At 32.4% G+C, this 26,798-nt stretch overlaps 1 protein-coding gene across 1 annotated transcript in view; it reads right to left on the reverse strand.

Annotated features, from left to right (window-relative positions):
• The window catches only part of LOC124360636 (malonate--CoA ligase ACSF3, mitochondrial), a 41,035-nt gene extending 21,218 nt beyond the window's left edge, over window positions 1-19,817 (reverse strand). The window contains exons 1-5 of the mRNA XM_046814420.1: window positions 19,730-19,817; window positions 16,477-16,871; window positions 12,848-13,007; window positions 11,699-11,853; window positions 1,355-1,511 (exon numbers count right to left, since the gene is read on the reverse strand). Coding sequence (XP_046670376.1) covers window positions 1,355-1,511; window positions 11,699-11,853; window positions 12,848-13,007; window positions 16,477-16,870 — 866 coding nt within the window. The 5' untranslated portion in view covers window position 16,871; window positions 19,730-19,817. The remainder of the gene's footprint in view (window positions 1-1,354; window positions 1,512-11,698; window positions 11,854-12,847; window positions 13,008-16,476; window positions 16,872-19,729) is intronic.
• Between the last annotated feature and the right edge of the window lie 6,981 nt (window positions 19,818-26,798).

Below are 26,798 nucleotides of genomic sequence, written 5' to 3' on the forward strand. Positions count from 1 at the left end.
ACAATGTTAATCTTTAGAGCACGAAAATACCTAGTAATATCAATTAATCCACTAATTAGTTTTAAGTATCTCACAAACCACCTACATCTTTGTTCTGTTTATATGTCATGTGCTTATAAAAATTGTCTCACTCTCTGTACTTGGATAAGACTAAATTTTTAATTACCATTTTTTCATGCTTTAATTGTGATTTTGATCATTAAAATAATCAAAAATACATTTAATGTAACAAAATAATCAATTGTTTCAAAACATAATTAGTGATTACTTCATTATTATCTCTGTCCACAAAAGGTGTTACGCTCAAAATGTTTACATCATTACTCTCTCTTAATAACTACTCTATCTGTCTTGATGTTTGGCTTTCCTTTTAACAGAAGGTCGGATATACTCTGTTTAACTATAATCAACTGTTTCCATCACTGACATTGAAGTACCTATAAGTTAATTGACATAATTTTAAATGTTCTACTGTTTCAAACAATAGAAACACAAGTGATAGAAACACTCATCTTCCTCAAATTTACTTGTACTTTAGATTTAACATTGTGATGTTGAGTAGTTGTTGAACCCTTTAACTGCTGTAGACGACTATACTCGCAAGAAGACCACTTGCCGTCACCACTACTAATGAGTATTCTGGTGAAGTCACATAGGCTATATAGTCGCAGTATTCAGTTTTCTGATGTTTGTTCAAATTGGCTAAAAGAGGCAATGACGTAAGCTCACAAGATGATAAAAAACAAGACATGAATCCGGCTACATATGTGAGAAGTGGTTTTTGTGTAGTGCCGTGTTTTCCAGAATACCACAAACTAAAAAACTTCTAGAATTAACTTTGAAAAAGTATACTGTACAGAAGTTTATATATTATAATAACTGTATGCACAACTAAAACATATTTTTTCTTTTTTTGTAAAATTAATGTAATCCTGTAATAACACAACTGTGGAATAAACTGTCTTATTTAAATCCTAATTAATGTAGACCAATACAATTTAAAAGTTTTTTTTATAGGGTGAAATCCAAATACACAAGAAAACAATAAACAAAAGCAACATTATGGTTACTTATCATTACCAAGGTAAATAAAATTATTGCTGCACCCACACCGTGCTGTCTACAAAAAACAAGGGTTAACTATGATGTCAGGCTAAAGTATAGTGTGTCTAATTTTGGACAATTGAACATGAGTCGATAATTAAAAACATATTAATAGGTATTAAGTAAGACATCCAACAATATGGACTATACATTCATTAATATTCTTTTCAATTGAGGTGAACTTGATATTTTAGCCATTCATTAATATTCTTTTCAATTGAGGTGAACTTGATATTTTAGCCAATCTTACTTAGCGCCCACCATGAGTGGAGTGAGCAGTGCATTGACAACTCCGTGGATGTGATGCAAGGGCAGACTGTGCAGTATCACGTCAGAGGGCTGCCACTGCCAAGCCTCCACCTGACTGGACACTTGAGCCTGCAGGTTACGATGAGACAGGATCACACCTGCACAGAAACACATACAGATACTGTCTCTGATTTAAAGTAAATCATGAGAGAATCACTTCTGCTCTGTCGAATCATAACAGTCTCAGTCCTCAGCAGCTTCCTCGATCAAAGGAAGTTTTTGAATATGCATGAGTTTTTAATACAACATTTAAGTTACCATTATCTAATTTAAAACCAGGCATGTGCCTTCAAAGAAAACAAACTAACAATCTTAACATGTTGTATTAAATATAACATCAAAAGAATGCAGTAAATATTAAATGGTTCGATGTAAAATCTATTTTTACACTGCTAGCAAAATAAATTGAAATTATGAGGAAAGAGATTTTAATTGGAAAGTAATCACAGGAAAAGTTAGCTGCTAATTACAATATTGACTTCTTTTAACACGTTAGCTGCCACGTCGGGCCAAATGGACCGACGCTCTACGTCTTTAAGAGATTGCACGTTGGGTAAAGTGGCCCGACAGCATAACAATGACGGTACCCGCCATTTTGATTACCTTCGTGCCTGTGCTGCACCCCTGACGAACCTCTAACTGAAACTGATTTTGAACTATGAAGAGTTCTGCCTATTAATAGAACGTTGTTTGTTGTGTTTATTTTCGTTATTAGTGATATGAAGAATGAGATTGCTATATTGGACATTTTCGTCGGGCCACATTGCCCGACTGGGTATTTTTTTTTTTATAGAAGTGTTTTAGAATATAAAATAATAAGGTTTTTAGCCTTATTATTGCTACCAGGAAGAATAATAATATATGATTTGTTATTTTACAGTAAAAAAGAGATTTATTTCACAAGTTTCACAAAAAGTAAATGTTAGTAAATAAAAAGTTGTATCTTATTTATTTTCATATTTTTTGCTTTTCCTTACTATTCTAATTAATTCAATCTTATAAGTAAAGAAAAATAAGTAAATACAAAATTACCCTATACAAAAGATGAAATGAAGATATACTATTTGTCTATAATTTTGAAGCATTTTTCACACAAAAATGGTTTTTCTGGACTCATTCACTGCAAAAAACGTAGTTACTTGTGTCAAATTTCTTGCTACCTTACGTCCTTTTTCCTCCTTGATACATTTTTTGTAGCACAACTTGCACACCTTTCTTTGTCGGCGTTTTTGTACTCCTCACACCAACAAAATCAGATGACGTCAGGTAGTGGTGCCCTGTAGTGGTCACATTTGGAATGCGTGGCTCTTCCTGCACGTTCATCAAGGAACAGGCCAATTCCTCTCTGAACTTAGTGTGATAGAGACTAAGTTTTGTTTATTTTTTTTATGAGTTGTAGTGTGGTTAAGTAATAATTATTGAAGGCCCAACCAACTATTTACCACTGCAGTTTTCCAAGAAGAAGTTCTTCAGCTAGTTTGTGGAACCAACGCATTGTCTTCCGTACTGCAGTGTTGTATGATGACATTTGATCGGATACGTCTATCTAGGGTGGCTCGAAAAAACCTTTTTTGGAGTAATCAAATTCTAAATAGCGTAAAAAACTTGCGCATAGACGTCATTATTAAGGAAAAAAATATAAAATAAAATCATTTTTCAAATTTGAAATCGCGCAGAGGGCTTAAAGTTACGAAAAAAAATAAAAATTTTGGCAATTTTCGAAATCGCAAAAAATCTAATTTTTAATTTTTTGTTTTGTTTTAATAGTTAAAAAGGGTCTTATAGAATAGCTCAATGAATATAAATAAAATTTTAGACTAATTCCCGTTTATTGTTTTTTGTTTTTTTGTTTAAACCGAAAATCGCGCAAAATGCCTCTATAGATGCGGGGGTTTTCGTATTATAAAATCGTAATTTCCATGATTATGATAATTTTTTGTGATTTTCAATATTTAACGTTGTGTTTAACATAGAACATATTATATTTAGGTTTTGTATTTAAGACCTCTTTGCAAGTGATAATCAAATAAATTTATTAGCCAATCACATCATATTACATCATATTACACATTATGCATGTTATTCTGCCCTCATAAGCAAAAGTGCCGTATCTGCAAAATTTCACTTTTTGAGATTTATATTGATTTCCATGTTTTGGACCACGAGGAGTTCATTGAACTACATAAAAATGCGTAATCTGCAGTCGTTTCAGAGTTATTTAATATTCGCCATTGCTGTATCTACTAACCTTCAAAGGCCTTCTAAAACTAAGCCCTAAGGTTGCCGTAAGTACACAATGCTAAGGAAGAATGCAGTATCTACGGCGTAGATTTATGCTGCATCTTGCTTAGGTATACAGTAGATACGGCAGTTATGTTTAGCATGGTTCACTCAGCTGTTGCAGATACTGTTGATTTAACTCTGACCAGTTTTGTTGACCATAATTTAGTCTAGCAATTAAAAAATTCTCTGAAAAAGATCAAAACCGATGATGTCTTGTGTTCTCTGCAGATCTGCAACAAATAATAATATGCTTCACCGAATTGATATGTTTAAAACAGTATTATTTACGTCAAGGCTTATCATGAAACGTTTGCACCGGTTGGAAAAAACATTCCATTAGCCTCAAACCTCACGCAACAATTTGTGGCATGAGGCAATACTCTGGACGCAAAGAAGAAGTTATAGGTTAGTGTGATTCTATGCTTTCTTCAAGAATCAAACCGGGATGCTAAAAATGTTGTGTTTGCATGACTTCCTTGGCAGATTTGGTTGTATGTTGTGAATACCTTCATCAGAAATAGGCTCTCGGTCTGAATAACGTACGTTTGATTTTAACTTTGAACCAGGGACACACATTTATGAGTGGCGACAGCTTCCACCATCAAGTGGAAACTGTCACTAAAAAAACAGCAAAATCCTGTAAAGATTTTGAAGATTTTGTGTCCGCTGTCTCCACAGCATAAACTCTGGAAAAGTGGAAGTTTTAAAAATGCTAGTGGGTTGACTTTTATGAGTGGCTCGACTGTTCATCGCAGCCTTAAGTTACAAAAACTAAGACAGAGTGTACTGAAGGACATTGTTGACAATAAAAGCATCACGTGGAGCCTTTAGTTCTATAGTCACAAACTGATTACAATGAGAGAGTGATATTACAAGAAATTGGAATTTTTTGAAAAAGAAAAATATCAACAAAAATTCCCTTTCTGAAGCAAATAATGAAACCAGTCTGGGTTTCTAAAAAGAAAATAGGGACAACTTACTTAAAAACTTAAGGCCAGGTGTTGCCAGAGCCATCGGGAAAGCTTTTTTGGTGAACTTGCCAACATCAGTGTATAAGTAGGCCTAATCAAGTGGTTATTTTGTTTTGGCAAACTTTGATTTCATATTTCAGCACACGATGAATATACATTTCCAATGTAATGTGTTTATACACATTTATTTTGTGTTATAACCATGTTCCATGTGAAAATTAATTGTTGTAAGACTTGTTGTCACCAATAAGGGCTCCACTAGATTCACAGTAAATATCGTGTTGTTCATGTCTGATTGATAGGCCTAACGATTTTTTGGACAAATTACTAGCCTACTTAATGTTAGTCTTAGACCTACGATACATGTTTCGGATGTAACATGTTAAATCTACAAAATAAGGAATGTTATTTTCCGAATCCAATTGACTTTGCGATTAGTAAATCTTGTGTTCTGGAGCAAAATGAGAACCTAATTATTAGAACCTTACTAATATTTAAGAAATTAATTTTGTTCTCTTCTTAAGATTCTTTTCAAGGTTTTTTAAGTTGTTAAAGGCCATTGGAAGTTTGCACATAAATATTATTGTTCTCAAAAAAAATTGCAAAAAGTATATTAAAATTAGAAACATGCTCAGGGGAGTTGTACAGTTATAAACATAAAACCTGAACAGGCAGATACTGCCACTCTTCCCTTAGCAGAGAGGTAGGCAATTGCAGCCATATGGATGTGACTATACTAAGCATAAGTGCAGTAAGTGATTTTTTTACCATTAAAAATCATCGCACTATTTCACATAACTTTTAACAATTGTAAATGAATTTTAGTGTCATTTTAGGTCTAAAAAAGTATAATACAATCATTCTTTAGGATTTACATTGAAAGAGCACTTTAAAAAACTTTAAGGCCCAATATATCTCGTCTTGAGGATTTTGCAGATACTGCAGTCTTGCTTAGCAGGGCAGTATGTGTGATAGGAAAAAGGTTATTTAGATGGAGGAAACTCGTTTGAATTGTGACTTGAAATCAAATGTGGGCATTCAGCTGTTTTGATTTTTAAGGTGCTCTAATATATCCACTCGATTTTCTTGCCCGCACACTTTTTCTGCTGATTCTGTAACCAGTTTTACAGGCACCTCTCAACTGCCTGGGTGTCTCTGAGGCATGGGAACTTGAGGTAGTTAAACTCCGGTAAGGCCTTATCTTTCAATAAAGAAGCAATATGTTAGTTGACATCTTAGACAGCCAGTGGCGGGTGGTGTTAAGCTTGTAAGGGTAGAAAATCAATTAGTTCGGTTATAGAGTTGTTTGCACTAAAATTGATTGAAGGTATGATATGAAGTCTCTAACGAATCCTTCGGCTAATGGCTCATTTCTGGATTTTAGGATCCTCTGTATCCGAGTTCTCTAATGTTTGGGTTCTTATCCATTATCATAGCAACATGATATTTTCAGGGTGACAGAAGAATGCGTTTCTTTTGAATCACTGGATTGGCTCCTAATCAATGATATTCCTTGATACTTTTCTGGCAGATAATTGGTTGGGGGAAATTTGACTACCTCGCAAATATGCTTCGGGTCCATCTTTCACAGTCCACTTAGTTTTTCTTTGGCTATCAAAACCAACACAGGCGCATATATGTCTTCAATATGTAATTTGGGGAGTTCTGTACTCAATTGTTGGACTAGTTTGGGAGACATAAAACACATATAATCTTAAAACCCGGTTAGCACAGGTAAGCCAAACGAGAGTGATGATGGTCCAGGATCCTTAGCAGCCAAGTCTGGATTACAGATTCCTGTGTTGACTTGCTCTATCCTTTGTAGTACAAGTGTCTAAGAGGGTACTGTGATCTTTACTTCGATTGGATTTAGGCTAATATCAATTACTTCTGATTGTATCGGCTCAAAAATCTACAACAGGAAGTTTCTCACAGCCAGGGAGTTGTTTTCCGATTGGACCACTGAAAAAATAAATTTGAAGCTGGCCTATTGTAGTTCCATCCCAAGTGTTCAAATAAATACTTACTATTATATGGGCAACTCATTTAAATGTAGGCAAAAACATTTAAACCATTCAACGAACAGGCAACACTTAAGTTCTATTGTGGTGTATAACACCATTTCTCCATCTCGTGTTTGTGGCTGTTCCATCACATGCTCGACGGCCTCCACTGCATCATATCAAATCCTTACTTTTCTAAGTTTTTTGTTCCAAATACTGTCTGCAATTCCATTCCCGGTCCCGTTTTTTGGTGTTTACATGGCCAATGTATTACCAGGCTCACTTATCACACTGACATGTTCCTTTTTATAGTCCTCCGGGTACATTTTCGATCCAATCTTTCCTGAGTTATAGTATTTTGTCGTTTTTCTTCCGTCAAAATTAGATTTGCGTTTACTTTCTTTCATTCGTTGTCTTTAAGCCCTTCCGTAATTTCAAACTTTTCGAATCATCTCTTTCTCTCTTCTTATTTATTTCTGTCTATTACTTTTGCCATGTTTTCATCACATATTATTCCCAAATCATGCAAGACCACCAGTAGCTATTGCTGCGGTGGCTCTGTCCGACACCCCGAACTGTCCCCCCCCCCCCCCCCCCCCTCAATCAAGGATGTTGTTGTCAACGTTGAACGCATTTGTGTAGACGAAAGAAGCAACAAAACCCCTACATCGCACTCGACATCTGGTAAAATTTTTCTTAATTTTCTTTTTTTCATTACTGCAATCCACTTATAGCACTTTGCTTTGTACTGGGTCAAGTACTAGGCTCATAAAGTAGTTTGCGATTCTTGAGACAAACACATTGTGCTCTTCTCTCTTCTCTCTTTCTTTAATTTAGTTGTTTCTGTACATCTAAACTACAATAGCCATAATTCTGGTTGTTCTTTGATCATAGATAAATTTCACACTCAATGTCTGGAATTTTTCTAGTTTTATCACATTTACAGGCTACACTACAAAGGACAGTTGCCCTTTACAGATGACAGTACCACATGTGCAATTCAAAGTTATTTTGCATTTACACGCATCAGCCAATATCAAAAAGTTTGCTTTTTGCATTCTGTATGAAAGCCTCAATGTTTTTCTTGTAAAAAATCTTTTTCACAGTCTCGGTTATAAGATTTTTTTAATGCATTATAAGTGTTGTCCCCATGTATGATTGGATCAATTGGACCCACACAAGTGTGTGTGACTGTTGGAATTGTGGCCTTGTTGTAAATTCCACACTACTTGAGTAGAAACTATCACAATCGGCATACTTGCTAAAAATCCTTAATTCTTTCTTATTATTAGGGCTAAATAACAAAGAACCGTTTAGTACTTCTCATCCAAGCAACAGGCCAGGATGTCATCGCATGTTGGCAGCGACAAATCCACTTAGTTCCTTTGGGCACACCGATGATGATAGGGCACGCAATAGTCTGGTCTTGTGACATGGGGAGCGTTTGGACATGCCATTTCAAAAATTACAACATATAAAAAACACATTATCACAATGTTCATCGCATCACTGTTTGATTGCACTAAAACGTAAGCAAGCACTAGCAGTAACGCGGATGATTTGCAACTGATCGCCCGCGGTGTCCCGTAGCCTGGGCGAGTCTATCCGTCCAAGTGGAAGGGGGAGTACTGTTTTGAGGAGAGCTAACTAGTTACTTACTTTCGGCCTTTGCGCGAATACAGTTTAGGATTATCTGTTCGGGAAGTATGTTTTCCGTGTTGGAGCTGAGAACATTTTGAATGGTTTTCAGTCTATTTAAATATTTTACTTACTAATTTTTATTATTGAGGCATATATTTAAAAAATCATTAAAAAATCATGAAAGATCGTTTTTTTTTACAAAAACGCCTCAACTTCAGGCACTTTTGCGCGGGTTTCAGTTTAAAAGGAATGAGTCTAAATTTTTATTTATATTTATTAAGGCCACTCTTTAAACCCATTTTTAACTATTAGACCACTAAAAAAAATTAAAATTTGACTTTTTTGCGTGTTTTCGAAAATGACGGCCAAAAATTTTTATTTTTTTCGTAACTTTAAGCCCTCTGCTCGCGATTTCAAAATTTTGAAAATGATTTTTATTTTATATCTGAAACGTTTTCCTTAATTAATGACGTCTATGCGCAAGTTTTTTGCGCTATTAGAATTGATTGCTCCAGAAAAAGTTTTTTTTTCGAGGACCCTAACTGTCACTATCCAACCCTTCGCCTTATGTTGTAGTCAACGATGACTAGTGGCTTCATTACATTGTGGCCTCCAACTTTTTTTTGGTCAAAGACGCCGTTACGTACTATAGGCCTATGGAATGTGGAAAGCATGTGTACCTCCCTTTTGTCAAGTGTTCACTTGGGTAACAACTACACCATCTTTATTTTCGGAACAAACCCATTTCACTTTACAAAGTTTTTGTTTTTAAACGGTTTTTTGGGTAGGCCTTTACGGCTTTTTCTTCTACGGTACCAGCAAGATGTGTTTTGGTTGACAACAAAAGCATCAGCCAATTCTATGATGTATAGTAGTTAGTCCGTATATATTTTGTGGCCTTTATTTTAAAAAGTTTGTCATGAGTTCCCGTACCACTTTAGCTAAAATCTTGCTCTGCTACTTTCAAAGTGAAGAATAAATTGTTTAGTGCTAGAGAGCAGAGGTTTTTATTTTACCAATCGCCCATCTCTTTTGTGGTTTTCATTACTGTTAAAATGCCAGAAACGTAAGAGTAACTGGAAAACCTGTTTTCTATTAAGCATTATTTTGCATTGGGGCAACTGAGAATTTATACAAAGGATTTTTTGACCAATAATCACTGATTCTTGGGGGGAAGTCCTACTAAACATATATAAAAGAAGCCAATAAAATTGTTTCATTTCCCATTTTTCCAGTCTTTTAGCCTACTCTTAACGACTTAGTCGCAGCTTTGAAAAATTACTTCATTTGCATTATGATCTCGTTTCAACAAACTCAATAAGTTCACTAAACTACTTTCATCTGTCAAGTAATGACGAAAAAAATCTCTATTGGTTTTTCTGTTGTTTCGGTAAACAAAAAATTAAATTTTTGTTGTCTGAGTGAACTGTAAACGGTTCTGCTTACCCTCAAACATTTCCCAGCCCAAAATCATGTTCGTCCTTGGCGTTTGTAGAAATCAAGGAGGAGTACCTGTGATATCTGTAAACTGTTCAATTAGCATCAGTAGAATTAAGTTCACGTTTTGATTCTTGATTGTCATCAGAGTAATATCTGAATAGTACCAGGAATAAAGTCATAGTCGCTGTCAGTGTCATTCCGGTATATCACTAACCCACCATTGACTCACTGTTTCAGCATCACTTATTTCGGCAAACAAATCACCCGGGGACAAGACGGATTCTCAATATAGTTCGATTTCATCCGTAAGAAGATTATCGCCACTCATTTATTACCGATCAGTAGTATACACGCACACAACTATCGAAACATTACTTATCAAAAAAACACAATGTAGGATTCCAGTAACAAAACGCGTTCATTTGGCACTCAAGCTAGGAGGACAAGGCGGGTTAGAAGTAAGATGATGCAATTGCAGACAGAGAAACTAAAGCGCGGGAATTATTCAGGCTGCACATCAACAAAAACGAAATATCCTGAATCAGGCGTCGGGCAGTTATAGGCCGACGGCAAAAATGATTTTATGTAATATATCGCCTTGTATAATAAGCTCTGTCGGGCCAATGTGCACGACGCTTTATAAACGTAATAAATATACATAAAATCATAAAATCATGTTTTATTAGTAACAAAGAAAACAGAAGAAAAATAACAAAAGGGTTATAACAATTTATCTTTTAAAAATTTGGCGCTTTAGCGCTAAAACGTATTTTTCGGGGTTGGCAGCTAACGTGTTAATTAAATTGATACCCAGACATGGAATGGGTAGATTGATTAGCAAATCCTACACATGAGAATGAGTTGATAACTAACCACCCAAAAACATGGAATTGATGGATGGATTAGCTAATCCTTTACATGGAATGGCAATAAAATGGAATCCTTTATTTTATGGTAATGAAAAATGTTGATTGATTGAATAGGTGGCTAGATTAGCTAACCCCACACATGAAATTTATTGTTGGATTAGCTATAATATTGCCTGGCAGTCAGCTTGCTCTGTTTAGAGAAATATATAATTGCCTTAGAGAATCATTATCGACATCCCAAAAGTGTCAGAATGTTAGATCCAAACTTATTTCTGACATAACAATTCCGTGGCAAGTGATTGTGCATGATGAAAAGATGTTGGTATAAAATTATAATTTCCAAGTATAGCGTTCATACTGAATTTTCACTATTTTATAGAGCCATCCTCAAACATAGGTTATTTCAGGATACTTGGCCACCTTTGTGGTACATGAAACTACTTAATGCATGAACACCAATCACTCCTACCTGAGTCTCAAATATGCACATCAATGCCTCTTCTGTAGACCTAAGTCTATAACGCCCCTCATTAGTGTTGAATATCTTCTCTCTTATCATATTCCACTAAATATCGGATGAAGCATTATTGTGTCACCAAGACCGTTAATGCTAACACCAAATTAGTATATCAAGAGCAGCAATCTTCAATAAATTACTACTCCCGAGAAGGTACTACACCAAAGTACGAATAGAGCAATCCAACTGTCAAATTTTCCAACAATCATCAACACAAATCTAATGAGACGTATAAGGAGATAGTTGTACACATCTTCAACCATTGCTGGATATCACAGAAGCCTTTATCAGATCAAGGTACAAAAGAATATTCCCATCCACTTATTTTAATTGTGAATCTACTTTGAAGTCCATGCCTAAGTGAGCTATTAAGCACAGCTAGAAGCACACCTCTGGAATCAACCCAGGAAATTCTAAGACCTATAACCTTAATATTCTTAGCGTTACGAGCTTGGATAAGCAAAAACATTAAGGAAATATACGAAACAACAAATACTAGGGAATATTTAATGACAAAATTTGCTTACATAATTTGTACTACGATTATAATTGTGAATTTACCTTTGGGAGGGCCTGTTGAACCAGAAGTGTAAAGTATCAAGGCTGGTCTGTTATTGTTGAAGGTTTTTGTAGATTCTTCCAGGATTTGTAATGAATCACTAACATTTATTTCATTACTTGTTGTACTTTCAATTTCATGAGCCATTGCTTCTGCTCTGTAAACAAATAACTGAACACCATTATGTATGTAAAATTTCTTCTCTTTTGATTTCAGCAAGTTCATTCTGATATTTAAAATTGTTTGATGAATCTCATCTATTCCTTTGAGTCACCTACTACTACTACTAGTATAATTTTATTAAGGGAAGGAAGGCCAATCTTATCACACAGAATAAAAGAGAGTCGATACATAACAAGATACTGATAAGAAGTGCTATGGTCACAGACAGGATTTGAACTTGCACTATCTTAACTCAGATCCAGCACTCCCATTATCTCTAAGATTGTATAATATACCAAAACAAACTATTTAAACATGAAATCAAGATTTATAAAACAGCAACACTTCTTGGTACTTAATAATAATTGAAAAGGAAAGAGAGCCTCACTTGTTAAATTGAAAGCATACTTTTCCTGCAACCTTTGATCTTAAAATGGAATTATGTTGTTTATTAATACTCCTAAACGATATCTCTTACTAATAATTATTAATCCCTTTTGGTTTTGTTATTCACAATTATAGATTATTTTTAAAATTAATCAGTTTCTTGTAGATGATTGATATTTTCTCATTATAAGAGAATAAACACCATATTTTAGGAACTGGTACGGAACTTGGTATTGCAAAACCAAAAAAGAGGAATTGACCAATATATGACTATTCATTATTGTATGTTACGTTGGTATGTTATTGTAAATCAATTTTTTTACGTTTCCATAAAAACAGAAACCATGCAGAGTATTCATGTAAACAGGAACAGACAAGAATGATAGGTATTGGTACCCATAATACTCACCACTGTTTAACTCATCATACCGTCACAGATGGGGAAAATGTACAATTACCTGATGCCGAAAAATTATAAAATATTTATATTTAAAACCTTGAAACTATATAATATTTATAAACATTAAATGTATATATGACAGCCCCTAACAGGTCAATTTCTACAATATCACATTAACCAATTGACTAAACTACAATTTTACCTCAAACTGTCTTCGAGTACAATGAGATGTTTGTTGGTTTTCTTAGCAAGTTCAGTCATAGTATTGGAGTATTGTGAAGTTGTTACCAACAATTTGGCATCACAATCATTTACAAAGTATTCCATCATTGGCTGAGGAAAGTGTCTACTTAGTGGTACAGCTGAAAAATAAAAAATGTAGATCTGATGAATGCCACATGAACAACTTCAAATAAAACTAATCAAAGTAAACTAGCAAATTATACTGTGTTGTTTCTAAAATTTTTAGAGTACTAGTTTTTTAGTATCTGAAACCTGAGTATTGAATTAAATGTGTTGTTTAATTTAAGGCGAATTTGAAAAATAAGAAAATAATTTTAACCCCTTCACGGTTTTTGATGTAATAATATGTACATAGCATTTATGTAAAGTGTGCTACTAATGTAATATTATATCACGCATCATTATATTGTTCCTATTTTATCTGTCGCCTGCCATAATTGCTCAAGAAGCATTTCAATAACAACCACTTATCATGCAAGTAGTTCTGGGATTTTCTACTAGATGTCAGCACTTCCCTGGTCCTCTGTCATGAGTGTTTGCACCTTGGTGAGTTCACTGTATTAGGACAGTGCAGACAGTTACCGCTTGTTGATGCATGTCACCCATCTTGGAGTATTTTATGGTTTTATTTCTAGACAATATCTTTTATTATAATTTTAACAAAAAAATTTACAGTGTCAATTTAAGTTCATTGATTTAAAAAATACATAATGAAATAGAAATAAGGTCTTCATTGTTCTGTATGGTTTCTCCTGGAAAAGAATTCATTAAGGGTGTAAAAAACCTTGTCTAGTAGCCATTTCTGCAACATCCTCTTCATCAGCACAGAGCCTCCAGCTTTCAAGTGATCCAGTAGCTTATTGAGCATCTTCACTCCTGCATAAGACAGGTTTATTTCATACATGGCTGTTCTGTGACCTGACACCACATAGTTTCCTGCATGTCTGATATTATATTCATGCACGTCACTTTGTTTAGGGAGATCTTTGGTCACACAGCACAGTAACATATCAAAGATATGATAAGATACCGTTAGGATGTTCAGGTTTTCAAATACACCTCTACAGCTGTCTTGAGCTTAAGTCTGCTATTATTCTAATTGCCCTTTTCTGCATTACTAGGACACAGTTGACCCACCCCAGACAGAAATGCCGTTGTGTACATGGCTTTCAAAATGCATGGCATCATTTTATGGCATAAAGGGCAGACCCCAGTTTTAGGCAAATATTCCACTTGACTGTTCTAGAATAGAATTTATCAAGTATGACATCCAGATGTTTGATTTTGTCAGCTGCTGTAAGATTGGGTATTTCCAATACTGTAGCTTTTTTATTTTCAAATTACATTTTCTTGGTTTTACTTTCATTGAGAACTAAGTCATTTTTCATAAAGTAATCTTGTGTCATATTGAAGGCAATAAAAGTGTTTACTTCTAGTTGTTCTATGTTTCTGTTTACTGTAAGCAGCACAGTGTCATCTGCATACATGATCCATCTTGCTATACTTCTCTAGTTGGTCAGAAGAGTCATTAACGAACAGCACAACAGAATTGGTCCTAGGACTGAGCCTTGGGAAACTCCTCTGTTAGTCGGTAGCACTTCAGATCTGGCTGTGTTTGTAAATCCTTTTATTGTATGTTTTATTTCTACCATTTGGCTTCATCCATTTAAATAACTAATGCAACATTTTAGTGCTGTCTGTTAGATTCCTAAATTTTGAAGTTTAGCTAGAATAAAATCATGTCCCATGCAGTCAAAAGTCTTGCTCAGGCCAAGATACAGGCTGGTGTATTGCCAGCTTCTATATTCTTAATAGTGTCCTCAACAAGGTCTATTAATGCATTTGTTGTTGATATTTCAGTAACAAATCCATGTTGGATGTTTGTCAATGATTAGTTTTAGCTAAGATGTTCCTGGAGTCTTATTATTAACATTATTTCAATAAGTTTGGAGACAAATGAAAGCAATGGGATAGATCTGTAGTTAGAAATGTTTTGTGGGTCCTTTTGTATGTGTTTGGGAAAAAACCTTTGCTATTTTCAGTTAGGATGGAAAAGTGCCTTCTGCCATAGACATGTTGACAATCTTCACTAGGGGTGTTATTAGTTCATTTGCACGTTTTCAGGATCTTGGAGGATATTTCATCGATGGCTGAGAATGTGGAATTCTTTAGTGATTGGATGGTTCTGCCTATCTCATGAGTTGTTGTTGAGCGTTTGTGCTCTAAGTGTTTATTGTACCATGGAAATATTTGATGCAAAAATAGACGATTGGCTTTGTTAGAATTTGAATAAAGCTAATTCAAACAAAACAATTGTTTAGCTGAAAATAACAAAATTTGAAAAAAAAACTCAAAATATTTATTGTATAAAAAAGTATTTATTTAAAATACAGAACACTGTACAAATATTTTAATTTCAAAAAACCGTTAAGGGATTAATACACAGCTCGATTTTAATACTGTGTTTGAAGGTAGTACTTTATAAAACTATCAGTATTATTTTGATATCACCCCAATATCAAAAACTTAATAACATACTTTTTAAAAGATAATTGAACATTTTTATCTTGCGCAGAAACAACAAAAAACAAAAATAACTAAATTTAATGAAAACCCAAAAGATTATTTCAAGTCACAGTACTTTCTATATAGTAGCATTTAGTCACCCATAATTCATTTTTTTATCTGTTTCTTTTGTCCACTTACATATGCAGATAAGAGTGGAAATGAGATTCTAAATAATGATACGCTTTTTGTTACTAAAGTAAACCTTCAGTGATTGGGATTTCTCATTGAATCCCTTACTCGGATTTAAAGAGAAATTTCAGTAAGCAACATGATGATCCCACAATATTACAAGCATATTACAACACCTACAGCTACCTTGCGAGGAGGCCTTATGTAACATTTTACTCACATAAATTATGTCTTCATGTTTTCTACGCAAGTTTGAGAGTTAATTGTAAAAAAGAAAACTAGCTGGAATAATAAAATTTGTTGTTTCATTACTCTTATACTTCAAATTCTTCCTAACACACCTTGTACCGACATTAACTTATGTACCAAACTGATAACAATTCCTTTTATTGCATCTTAATGAATCAAACAAAAATTTTCAATGCAACACACTTCACAAACAGCTATGGAGGACAGTTACTTACTTGAGTTAGTAGATTAAATAAAACATATATAAATTTTCAATATGTGGTTTAAATGATCCTAATAACTCAAAGTATGAGCTAATCAGTTAGGAATGATATTCCTTAATTACACTCTGTATTAAGTTGGTCCTTCCTTTTTCTAACTTTCCCTATTTTCTGTTCTAAGGTGGCCAGACAAAAGGATTTTTACAGTTGAAGTCAACTCCAATAAATTAACACTCAAAAACCCAAATTCACATTTAATATTATATTATATTATATACTGTCTAGATTAGTTAAATGAATTACGTACTTTAATGCATATAATTAGTCAAGGCAGTGATAAATAAGAAATTAGTTTGCAGCAAACAAGCAAATAATGTACTTTATAATTTAAGTTATATCAGTCAAAGGGTTTTTTTTTACCGTTGAAAATAAAATAATTTACCAGTTTGTCCACTGATCCAACAAGCCCATTGCGTTACAATAAATGTTGCATCGTTTGGACACAAAAACACAACCCTCTCATCAGCTTTACTTTCTAAGGCTTCACTTAATACTTTAGCAAACTTTATACTTGAAGACAGAAGACCAGCATACTTGTACTCCCCATACTTGTCTCTCAAAGCACTTTTATTTCCATGATGAGCTGCATATTTGAACACTGGCTGGTCAAATTTGAGATATTTCTGCTTTTGGCCAACAGCAGAAAATTGGGTCACAGGTGCTGTAGCCTGTGTATGGTGATGATAAAACTTGTATAAAACTCTCAAGTCTTTCCTTGACGAACAATATCCTGTCACATGCTTCCCAGTAGAGAGTAAAGTTATTAGCAGCAACATCCTAGAACAATTTTAAATAATTTAAACTTAAGGTTATACAAAATAATTGTATAGTAATAAATTCTCACCATTACAAAACCTAATCGAAGATCCAGTGGTATGAAGAAATAGGTGTATGTATAACATTTTACATTCTTTAATGAAAATAATCAATCAAATGCAAAGTTTAATAACCTCTATCTAATATTTTATTCAGAAGGTAAATCTGAATAAATTATTCAGACAAAATCCAAAATTAGAAATAGTCCTGAGAAACAATACAAATATACCTATATATAATTTTGTAATAAGGTTGCATTTAAAAAAGTATAGTTTTATAAATTTTATGGATATTGATAGTTATTGAAAATTAAAAACTAAAATCAACATCAGTAATACTAACACATTTAAATATTACAACAGTTGCCATCTATATGTAAAGATAATACATAATACAGTACAGTTCTTGCTTCCCAATCCATGTTGGCTAATCATACTACTTATTGGGTCCAGTCTAGGAATTGTATCAGTATTCCTATACCTAATCAGTATCGTATACCATATCAGTGAGAAATGGATGCGATTTCACCTTGACGATTTTCTTTCATAAAAATTGAATTTAGTGTCTCGTGTATTGCTTTGTGATCCAGAACAAATACATTTTTTTTGCCTTGTTGTCACGATGTTGAATAAGAAGTATTGTTACTTTTGTTATGCTTTCACTCTATAAATGTAAACAAATTTAAAATATTGGTTAAAATAATTAAACATATGATCATGCTAACATAATACAATGTTTACACATAACAGTTGAAAACATTTAACTGGCTCTTTGAATTTATATTGCACAACTTTAGAGACCAAGATGGGATCTTTTGCTGTTTTAAAGACCAGTGGGGCGTACCCCAGAAGGATTTACAAAATAAGAGTAAGCCTATGTTCATCTTAGGAACCTTAGGAATGTCCATCTACAATTTCAGTACAATTGATTGAATAGTTTATACATGAAAGCAAAACCAACAACCAAAGGCACTTTTGCATATATATAATATTATTAGGATTTATACTCCCACATGTAGCAGAGGTCTAAGGGTCAATCCATTCAGATCTCCACCTTATGTGATGAAGATTAAATTAAACTGGAGGTTACACACTATCGAGACTGTCTATTTTGCAGACTGCAACAAAACTCTGTAGAATTAGTACTTAAACTGATATGAGTTTGATGAAACTTGGTAATCACCTTTGTATAGGCAACTTTATTTAGAAACAGTAAAAAATAAATTCCTTAAGTATATCCTGTTTTTCATGAAAAACATCTTCAAATCTTACAGACCACGAAACTCTGCAGACTGAGTACTTAGACTAATCTGAACTTACAAAATTTGTAAATGCTTTGTTTATATACAGTACAAAATTTACCTTCCCACGTTGATATTAAATATATTAATCCATTTTGTAGAATTTAAATGTTTTTCATAAAAAACACGTCTTAGTATAAACCTTGGAGGCTGAGGTTTTTTCTGCATGTAAATAATGCATGTGCTAAGATGATTATTATAAAGTTTCATCTGTGAACATTCGTATATCTGGACATTGGGATTTCATATTTGGGGTGTCCGTAAGCCCATACGCTAAGTTGGAATTTTAGCAAATACTTATGATGTCATGTATATAGATGTTGGGATCAAAAGAATTTAACAATTCTGGGATTATGATTAGAAACTCTGGCCAGTCATTTTGGTTGGTTTGTCCCAAAACAGACCTTGAATAAACGTTTTACAATTTGGTCGAAATTGGACAACTTTGATAAAAGAGAGGTTATGGTGGCTGAAGTTAAAATGTATATCATATTTTTACTATTGGCCATGGTAATCTTTTTTACACAATTTCAACATTTCAAAAAAAACTTCATAATGGGCTAACCCCATGCCCACCCATGAAACTCCACTACACTGTGACTTAACACACTGACGACAGACCCCCCCCCTTGCATTCTATGGTTAAGATTACTGAGAATCACTCAAAAAAGAGCTGCAGTGAGGTGTTATATGTAATGTAGGCTTTAGGTGACATAAAATAGTTTGATAAGTATGGTAGGAGGGTAGGGTACGATAAGCGGACCCGGTTTTTTATATCGAAATTGGCAAACGATATTACTTAATCATAACCATCGATATAATCAATCGATACTGATTATTTATTTTGAATTATTAACTTAAATAGTCAATATCAACTGTAAACACTAAAATAATACACGTAGGGTAATATTTCAATTTTACATAAGTAATTTTAATTATTAAAAATGGCAGTCAATTTTAGAAAACTACACAACATTGCTTTGAAAGATAATAAAACATAAATAAATAGGCTATATTGTTTTTGTGGCTTCAACATGTTGGACTCCTACCGAAAACCCCATTATGTGAAATTTGTGGGAAAGAAACAACTGTAACTGTGAGAGGAGCAAATATGGTAGTCTTCAGTTTTCTTAATTTTTGTTATAATAACTTGTTTGATCACTGTAATTATTAAATTCATATTTTAATTTAAAACATATGATTATTCTTGAGGACTTATAGATACTTTTATCTCAATTGATAGTCTATGATTTGAGATGCGAATATTAGGTACCGAAGACTACCTATATTCTTCGATATAAAAAACCGGGTCCGCTTATCGTACCCTACCCGGGTAGGACCATAACCTATAATAATTTATGCCTATAATAGTCTACTGACAAAACTACAATGATGGAAAACAAAGCATATAGGCTAACCCTTGTATATTTTATTACAGTTTTACTAAAACTCTGCAGAACCCCAAAAGTAGAAAGTTAATAAATTATTTAAATTACTCTGTAAAATCCTAAATACCTACTTCAATTTCCATTAATAAATTCAACCTAACCTCAAATTCAAATCAAAGCTCATAGATTTGACTTTAGTCTTTCTTTCATTACTTTCCAATCTTTCTGTTTGTTAAAAGATTTGGGGTTTGGTTTACCATGCAACCTCGCTGTTCTCAATTTAATGCTTTCTTTGTAATTTTAGATGATTCTTTTTACTATAGTTGTATCGAGAACATAATACTGTCTCATATTCCATTTTTGGCATTATTTTAATATGTATTTTATCCTCGTTGTTATTTATAAATGGTTCTTGTTATATTTCTATAATTTACCTTGTTGTTTCATATAATTTATTACTATGTTATTACTAGTGATTTCGCCTCTTTGTAGCTACAATATCAGTTTCAGAATAGTACTGTTCGCTGAGAGCTGATATTCAAAATATTTTTAAATTTATTTATTCCAATATTTCAATCTATTTAATAAAATATGAAAAATATTAAATATGGTACGTTACAAAACAATGGTTGATTAGCGTCAAAAGACCTTAACAATATACAGAACTTAAAAAGCAATCACTTAAGTTAAATCAAGGAAGTCGTTTTCTTAGTCTATACACATGATACAATTTTTAAGTAAATTTTAAACAAGATTATTTTGATGTCCTTTACGCTTGGTTGTGGAGGGTAAACTAAACTTTAGTAGCTCTACTTACGAAATTCCTGTCTCTCTGTGAACTACTGAATTTATGAAGAACTGTGGAGCTTGCAGTATAGTGCAGTCATTGAAGCGAAAAATACGGTCTTACCTCCGAATTTGTTTACTGTGAACCGATTTGCATTAAATTTTGGAATTAGGAGCTCATTTTACCCTTAACTTCATAAGTGAAAATGATCTGAACTCCGCCTATTATTTTTAAGGGGTGTAAACAACCCCTTAATGGAAAAATCGACATTGAGCCATTTTATCGCTAGAAAACATGTTTAATAGTAAGTGGTGAAATTTTAAAGTGTTTTCTAACACAATTACCTCATATTAAAATAATTTTCAACCCCTTGAACATCTTACAAACCCTTGCAAACAACCCCTAAATTGAAAAAAAATCACAAAAAAATACTTTGGTATGATATAAAAAGATGTAAGTATAGAGTTAGTAATATATTATATTTTCTATAATAATTACCAAATTTTAACCCCCTTTCAACCCTTGAAAACTACCCCTTGATAAAAAAAAAAATTGTTTAAAAATTTTTTTTTGATAAAATGAAAAGGATTGAAATATTATTCCACACTCTCGAAAATGATTATCATATTCTTAAGCTTTTCTACCCTTTAAAACTACCCCTAAATTAAAACAGTAAATATATATATGATTACATATTATTTAAAAATAATTTAATTTAGAGTAAAAAATTGCCATTTATTGGATAAAATATTTACAAATTAAACAAAATTCACATCAAATGTGTTACATACATATAAGAAAGTTGGTATGTATTCATGCCTACGTTTCCAAAATATATGAGCCATATTATGTATATATATACACATTACAATAGTTTTGGGTCTCTATTATACTGCGTACTTTCACATTGCTCCAAATATTCACAGTCCGAAATTTTCAGTTACTAAGTAGAAGAAAATATGATAAGTTTTTTTGACCATAACTCCTTCAATTTTCATGCTATCACAATTTATAAAAAACCATTGTAAAGGTAATTAAGAGAGCTACAACATCCTTCATTTGTAATATATATTAAAAACCTATTTTCTCAAACGGTGAAGGGTTAAAAGGGCTTAAGAGAGGCTGCTGTGATTGCGCTGCCACGCGCTCTTTAAACAATCATATTTCCGTCAATTTTTTTTTAAATGAAAAATCAAAAAAACAAAAAATTGTTTGTCAGAAAAATATCTAAATCTTTCATCCCTACACTTTTATAATGTATATGTCGTCATTTTTGAGATATTATGAAAAAAGGGGGTTTTTCAAAAAATTTGAAATTTTTTTAATCATGACTTTTTTGAAACATATGTGTCCTGAAGCAGCCAAACTGATACAATCTATCAAAATCTTCATAATAAAGTTAATTCTAGACGGAATACGATTAATTTTAATTTTTGTGGAAATGGCACTTATGAAACCCATTGATTTAAAAGAAAAAAAAATTAGATGCTCCTCTTATTTGCAATACAGCTCACTTATTTTACGTGCAAAAAGACTTTTAAATAGTGCTCATTTTAAAGCTTATTTCAAGCACTATAAAAACTCTTTTTTTATTAGAATGCCTAAAAATGCATCTGCTCGCCGCTAGATGGCATTGACCACATCGATTAAATTTCAGACAAAATAAAAAAACTGCTTTGATTTTTAATATCTAGCTTAATATTGCACTTAGAATACTTTATAAAGAACAAAATTGTTCATTGTTTTACCTGCTACAATTGTGTTCTTTATAAAAATTTTCGATAAAAAACGTATATTTTTGGAGATATTTGCAAAAAACCGATGAAAAAACGTGAAACAATTGCGAATTTTCAATTGCCAATAACTTTAAAAGTATTGGATTTTTCGAAAAACGTTATAGATGATTTTTTGCTTAAAATTAGGCCTTCTATCGATATCCGAGGTTATTTTGAAAAAAATAAATTCACTCCCGAGAAGGGGTGGCAACCACCCCCAGGGTTGGTTGCGGAGTTCAAATCGTTTTCACTTTTGAAGTTAAGGGTAAGATGAACCTAATTCCAAAATTTTTATGCAATTCGGTTCACAGTAAAAAAATTCGGACCAACAATGCTTCAATGACTGCACTAGTATATTGTTCTCAGCACATTGGACTGGAAACATTGAATTATTTTCAGATTCAATAAAGATACAATACTCCACAGTTGAATCCCAAATGTCCACATACGTTTCAAAACAACTTTCTACAGTAACAATTTATTTTTAGGAGGGAGATGTGATTTTCTTCCAAACAGCCAATACATTTACGAAAACTTTGTATTTAACTACAGGCGTTTGCTCCAAATGTGGATTCGCCAAATTAATCGAATGTATAGGCGAATTCTTAAATATTTCACATAATTTTATTGAGTTAATTAAATGTTGTTGAGGAAAATATGGGAACAATTTTCCACAATGAAATTAAATGTAACGTGCACAGATTTATTTTCAATTACTTGTATTCTCCAGTGTTTGAGCTAATCAGGTATTAAGTTCAAAACATATTGCAAGATATGTAAAGCCATAAATGGGTTTATATGAGAAGCCAAACTGCAGCGTCATCTACAAAGGTTGCAGATAACGTCCCTTGATTCGTTGGTATATCTGATGTAAAGAGTGTATACAAAAAGTGTATACACCATGCGGAACTTAGATTCAATCTTTTTCAGACATGAACAACTGTTTTGAAATTTTATTCTGAAGTATCTGTCAGGTAGATAAGATTTAATAACATTGTAGAAAGTATGATGTAGAATTGATTTTATTTTGAATAAAACTCCATCATGCCAGACATTGTCTAAACTTCAGTTCCACATAAGCTTTTACATTTTTGCTAAAAAGGCTGTATTTTTAAAACTTTGGGATTAAATTGTATGAAAACAGGACTTCTAACTTATGTAAAAATTTTAATGTATATTATTATTATTTGTATACATCGTGTATATGTAAATATTATTATTAATCACTATGTTAGTTTTAAGACGTCTTCGAATTTTAGTGTTGTTAAAATATTAAGTCTTTTTATTTTACGTTCTTATTATGTTTTACTTTATCGACTTACCCCCTTTTAAGAAAAACAGATTCAAATATGAATTAGGAGATGGCGCTTTTGGGATTGGTGTATCTTATTGAAGCAATATTTTACAACGGCTGTTAGCTAGAATGGGCAGTGTCAAATATCAGCTGAACTTATGTTAGTTGGTTAGTAATATAGTGTCTCTGGGATTTGGCCTGAGCCTGACATATTCTTAGTTAATATAAATTATCTTATTATAGTATTCAGGCAAGGTCTTGTTTTTCTTGTGATAAGACACTGATGTCAATCATAGCGATGAATCTTTAGCTGAATATTCTGTTAAAAATGTCTTACAACTGCTCTTCAGTGGTTTGTGAAGAGCAAACTTGCTACGGGTCAATTCAAAACAAAATTGCTAACCTTTTACTCTAGCACAAAATTCCTCAAAACCCTGCATCTACGAGGCTCCTTGGTATCGTACTTTATTTGTGCCTGGTTTGAGAATAACACTTAGTCTGCTGTGGCTTATGCTAAGAACTTCTGTTTGTCAAGGAAAATATCAAATAAGTTTATTGATCACTGCCTAACAATGATATATTTTGCTTTGTTTCATTTCCATCTTAGTCATGGCACAATGCTCTGGTGTCATTCTAGCTTCACCCAGCGTTGGTTCAAAAGAAGACCATAGGGTTTTTATACAATGTCACTTTCAATGAACACGGTTATGTCTGTTTACATACATGGTAAACTTATCTCAAACTTATTGGTCAAATTATAGAACCTAATAGAAACAATAACAAAGAGAATGTATACATATTTATTACTTTATTATTTAGAAGTCAGTGATCATTGTAATAAATTATATATAACAAGTATTACAAAACTATGTATATAGTTTACAAACAACTAGTATAATAAACATACAATTTTTATGTTAAAAAATTGTGTGTCTTATGTTATTTTAAAATATTTAAAAATAACAAATGTACTTTTGCATTACATATATTCACAGCCCGTTATAAGAAGTAGTCACTTCTGTCGGTCAGTCCCGCGGCTACCACCCATTTTTATTGAAATTATCGGACGTTCTATATAGCAACCTTCAGATATATCTTAATTGAATATTGGCGAGTTATATCAGCTACAAATGAGATTATATTGATTCTGGTAACGTCGGTGTGGTCAAAGAGTCTAACAGAGGATGCTGGACGATCGAGAACAATCAATCTAAAGGGGATTCTTAAAAGAGTGAGGGACGCAGGTTGCGTTCTTAGGGGCTCCACCGTGACAAGACGGCCCAAGCGATATGGTGCAATGCGATTTGGAAGTTCAAAATTTAGATATTAATCATCATCAAATTATGAAAACTAGAATAGCATTAAATTAGTAAGTAATTAATTAGTAATATTTTAATAACCAAACAATTCCTAATCATTTTAAATCTCTTGTTTAGAATTTATGTAATTGACCATTTACTTAATATATAAAATTTATTTTCTTAAAAACAAACTAAACATCTTAGAACTAAGCACTTAATCATAAATAATTTCGTGAATTATTACAATTTTGAATATGTACTAATTGATTATGTACTTTAGTATTGCGCAAATAGAGCAAATTATTGATGTATTTCCTATTTAATCTAAACAGCCATTCGCAGCTTATGCTTGTTTACGCCTCACGTAACGTCACGTCACGCTTGTTCACTCTGTAGCCGATAGGGGTGGGACAAATTTTTATTTTGGAAATACAAGATTGTAGTGAAAATGATACTAACAAAAAAAAAAAATTGAATGGCAGAAATAATTACTACATTTTTATTGCCATTATATTCTAAAAATAAAATTATAAGTTTATAAAAACTGAAGTAAGAAATACAAATTCTGGAATAGGATCTTGCTAAATATATTCTTGTTCCATATCTCGTACTAAATAACAGAAGTCTTATGTTGTTGTCGTTTGAAGATTGTTAAATATAATTTATCTTTTAAAAAGTAAATTAATAATGGGTTTGACGTTTCTTCAGCAAAATGTGTATTAAAATCTGTTTTCACGTACATTATTTTAAAATTAATGTAATTTGAGGCCTAATGTAATCGAGTAGAGGTTATAACTATAATCAACAGAGAGACTAATTTTCATCCAGGGTTAAATTGCACTATGGCTTTGTTATCTAGAAAAGACCCAATCAATTTATTTTTAATCCATTTTAAATCTCGTCAGAACGAAACTAGTAGTGAACTGGAATAGCAATTAATATTAGCCATGCTGAAAATAAATTTAGAATCCGATGAACTTTAAATAATTATCTTAAATGGTGCAGTAAGTTCATCGATTTTACGTTGGATTCATTCATAAATAAATTGGTAGTTCGTAGATTTATTCAAACCAGTATTTTATTGTATATTTTAGTCAGTGTTTGATTTTATTTGCAACCCGTTATAAGAGTAGTTACTTCTGTCAGTCAATCCCACAACTGCCTTTCCTTAAATAGTTACGTTTACTCTATTACGTAAATCAGTTAACATTAAATTCAAATAAATGCTAAATTTTAAAATAATATAATGTCAAGTTAAGTGTTTTGTATAGTCTAAATCTTAATACAAGTTTCTTGTTAATATCAATTAATTAGGAAAAACAATATTTATACATTCTTACGATCTTGTAAACACGAGTAAGTTATATATTTTCTTATTATTGATTTTATTCAATATTTATTGGCTATAAAGCAGAGTAAATTGGAGCCTTTATTTTTCTAATAACATAGTGAAATCATATCTGAGACAAATAAACTATAATTTGAATTTTCGTAGATCGTGAAATTAATTTAATCATTTTTTATATCTAATACAAGTCTTTGATTTCCCTTCTCAGATTGCAATGGTGTTCATGGAGTACCTCTCCTAGCTTATGAAGAATAGCCTTTTTTAGATCTAAAACTCTATATCATTATTTTTCAAATTTACTGAACATATTCAAATTACTCTTTAATCAAAATGCTTACACAAGTTGCCACCACGAAACAGTTTGAAGAGTTTTCTACTATACTATGAAAAAGACATTTCTGTACATAACAACAAATTAACTGTGCGATAACTTAAGTCTTTTTTTATACTAATACCATTCTTCAATTAAAAACAACTATCACATAGAATTGTATTTATTAATTGTAGCCTAAGGATCTCTATCCAAGTACGAAATTTCTTATTACAAGGAACTAAATTGTACACATTTACAAAAGTAGATAGTTATATTCATGATTTGTAAAACTATATTTTTGTATCTGTATACCATTGTAATATATTTACTTCCATTTCTAAATAAGATAATAATTTGTGAGTTTATTATGTACTCAGACAAA

The sequence above is a fragment of the Homalodisca vitripennis genome, chromosome 1, assembly GCF_021130785.1.
Source record: "Homalodisca vitripennis isolate AUS2020 chromosome 1, UT_GWSS_2.1, whole genome shotgun sequence".
Classification (NCBI taxonomy): domain Eukaryota; kingdom Metazoa; phylum Arthropoda; class Insecta; order Hemiptera; family Cicadellidae; genus Homalodisca; species Homalodisca vitripennis.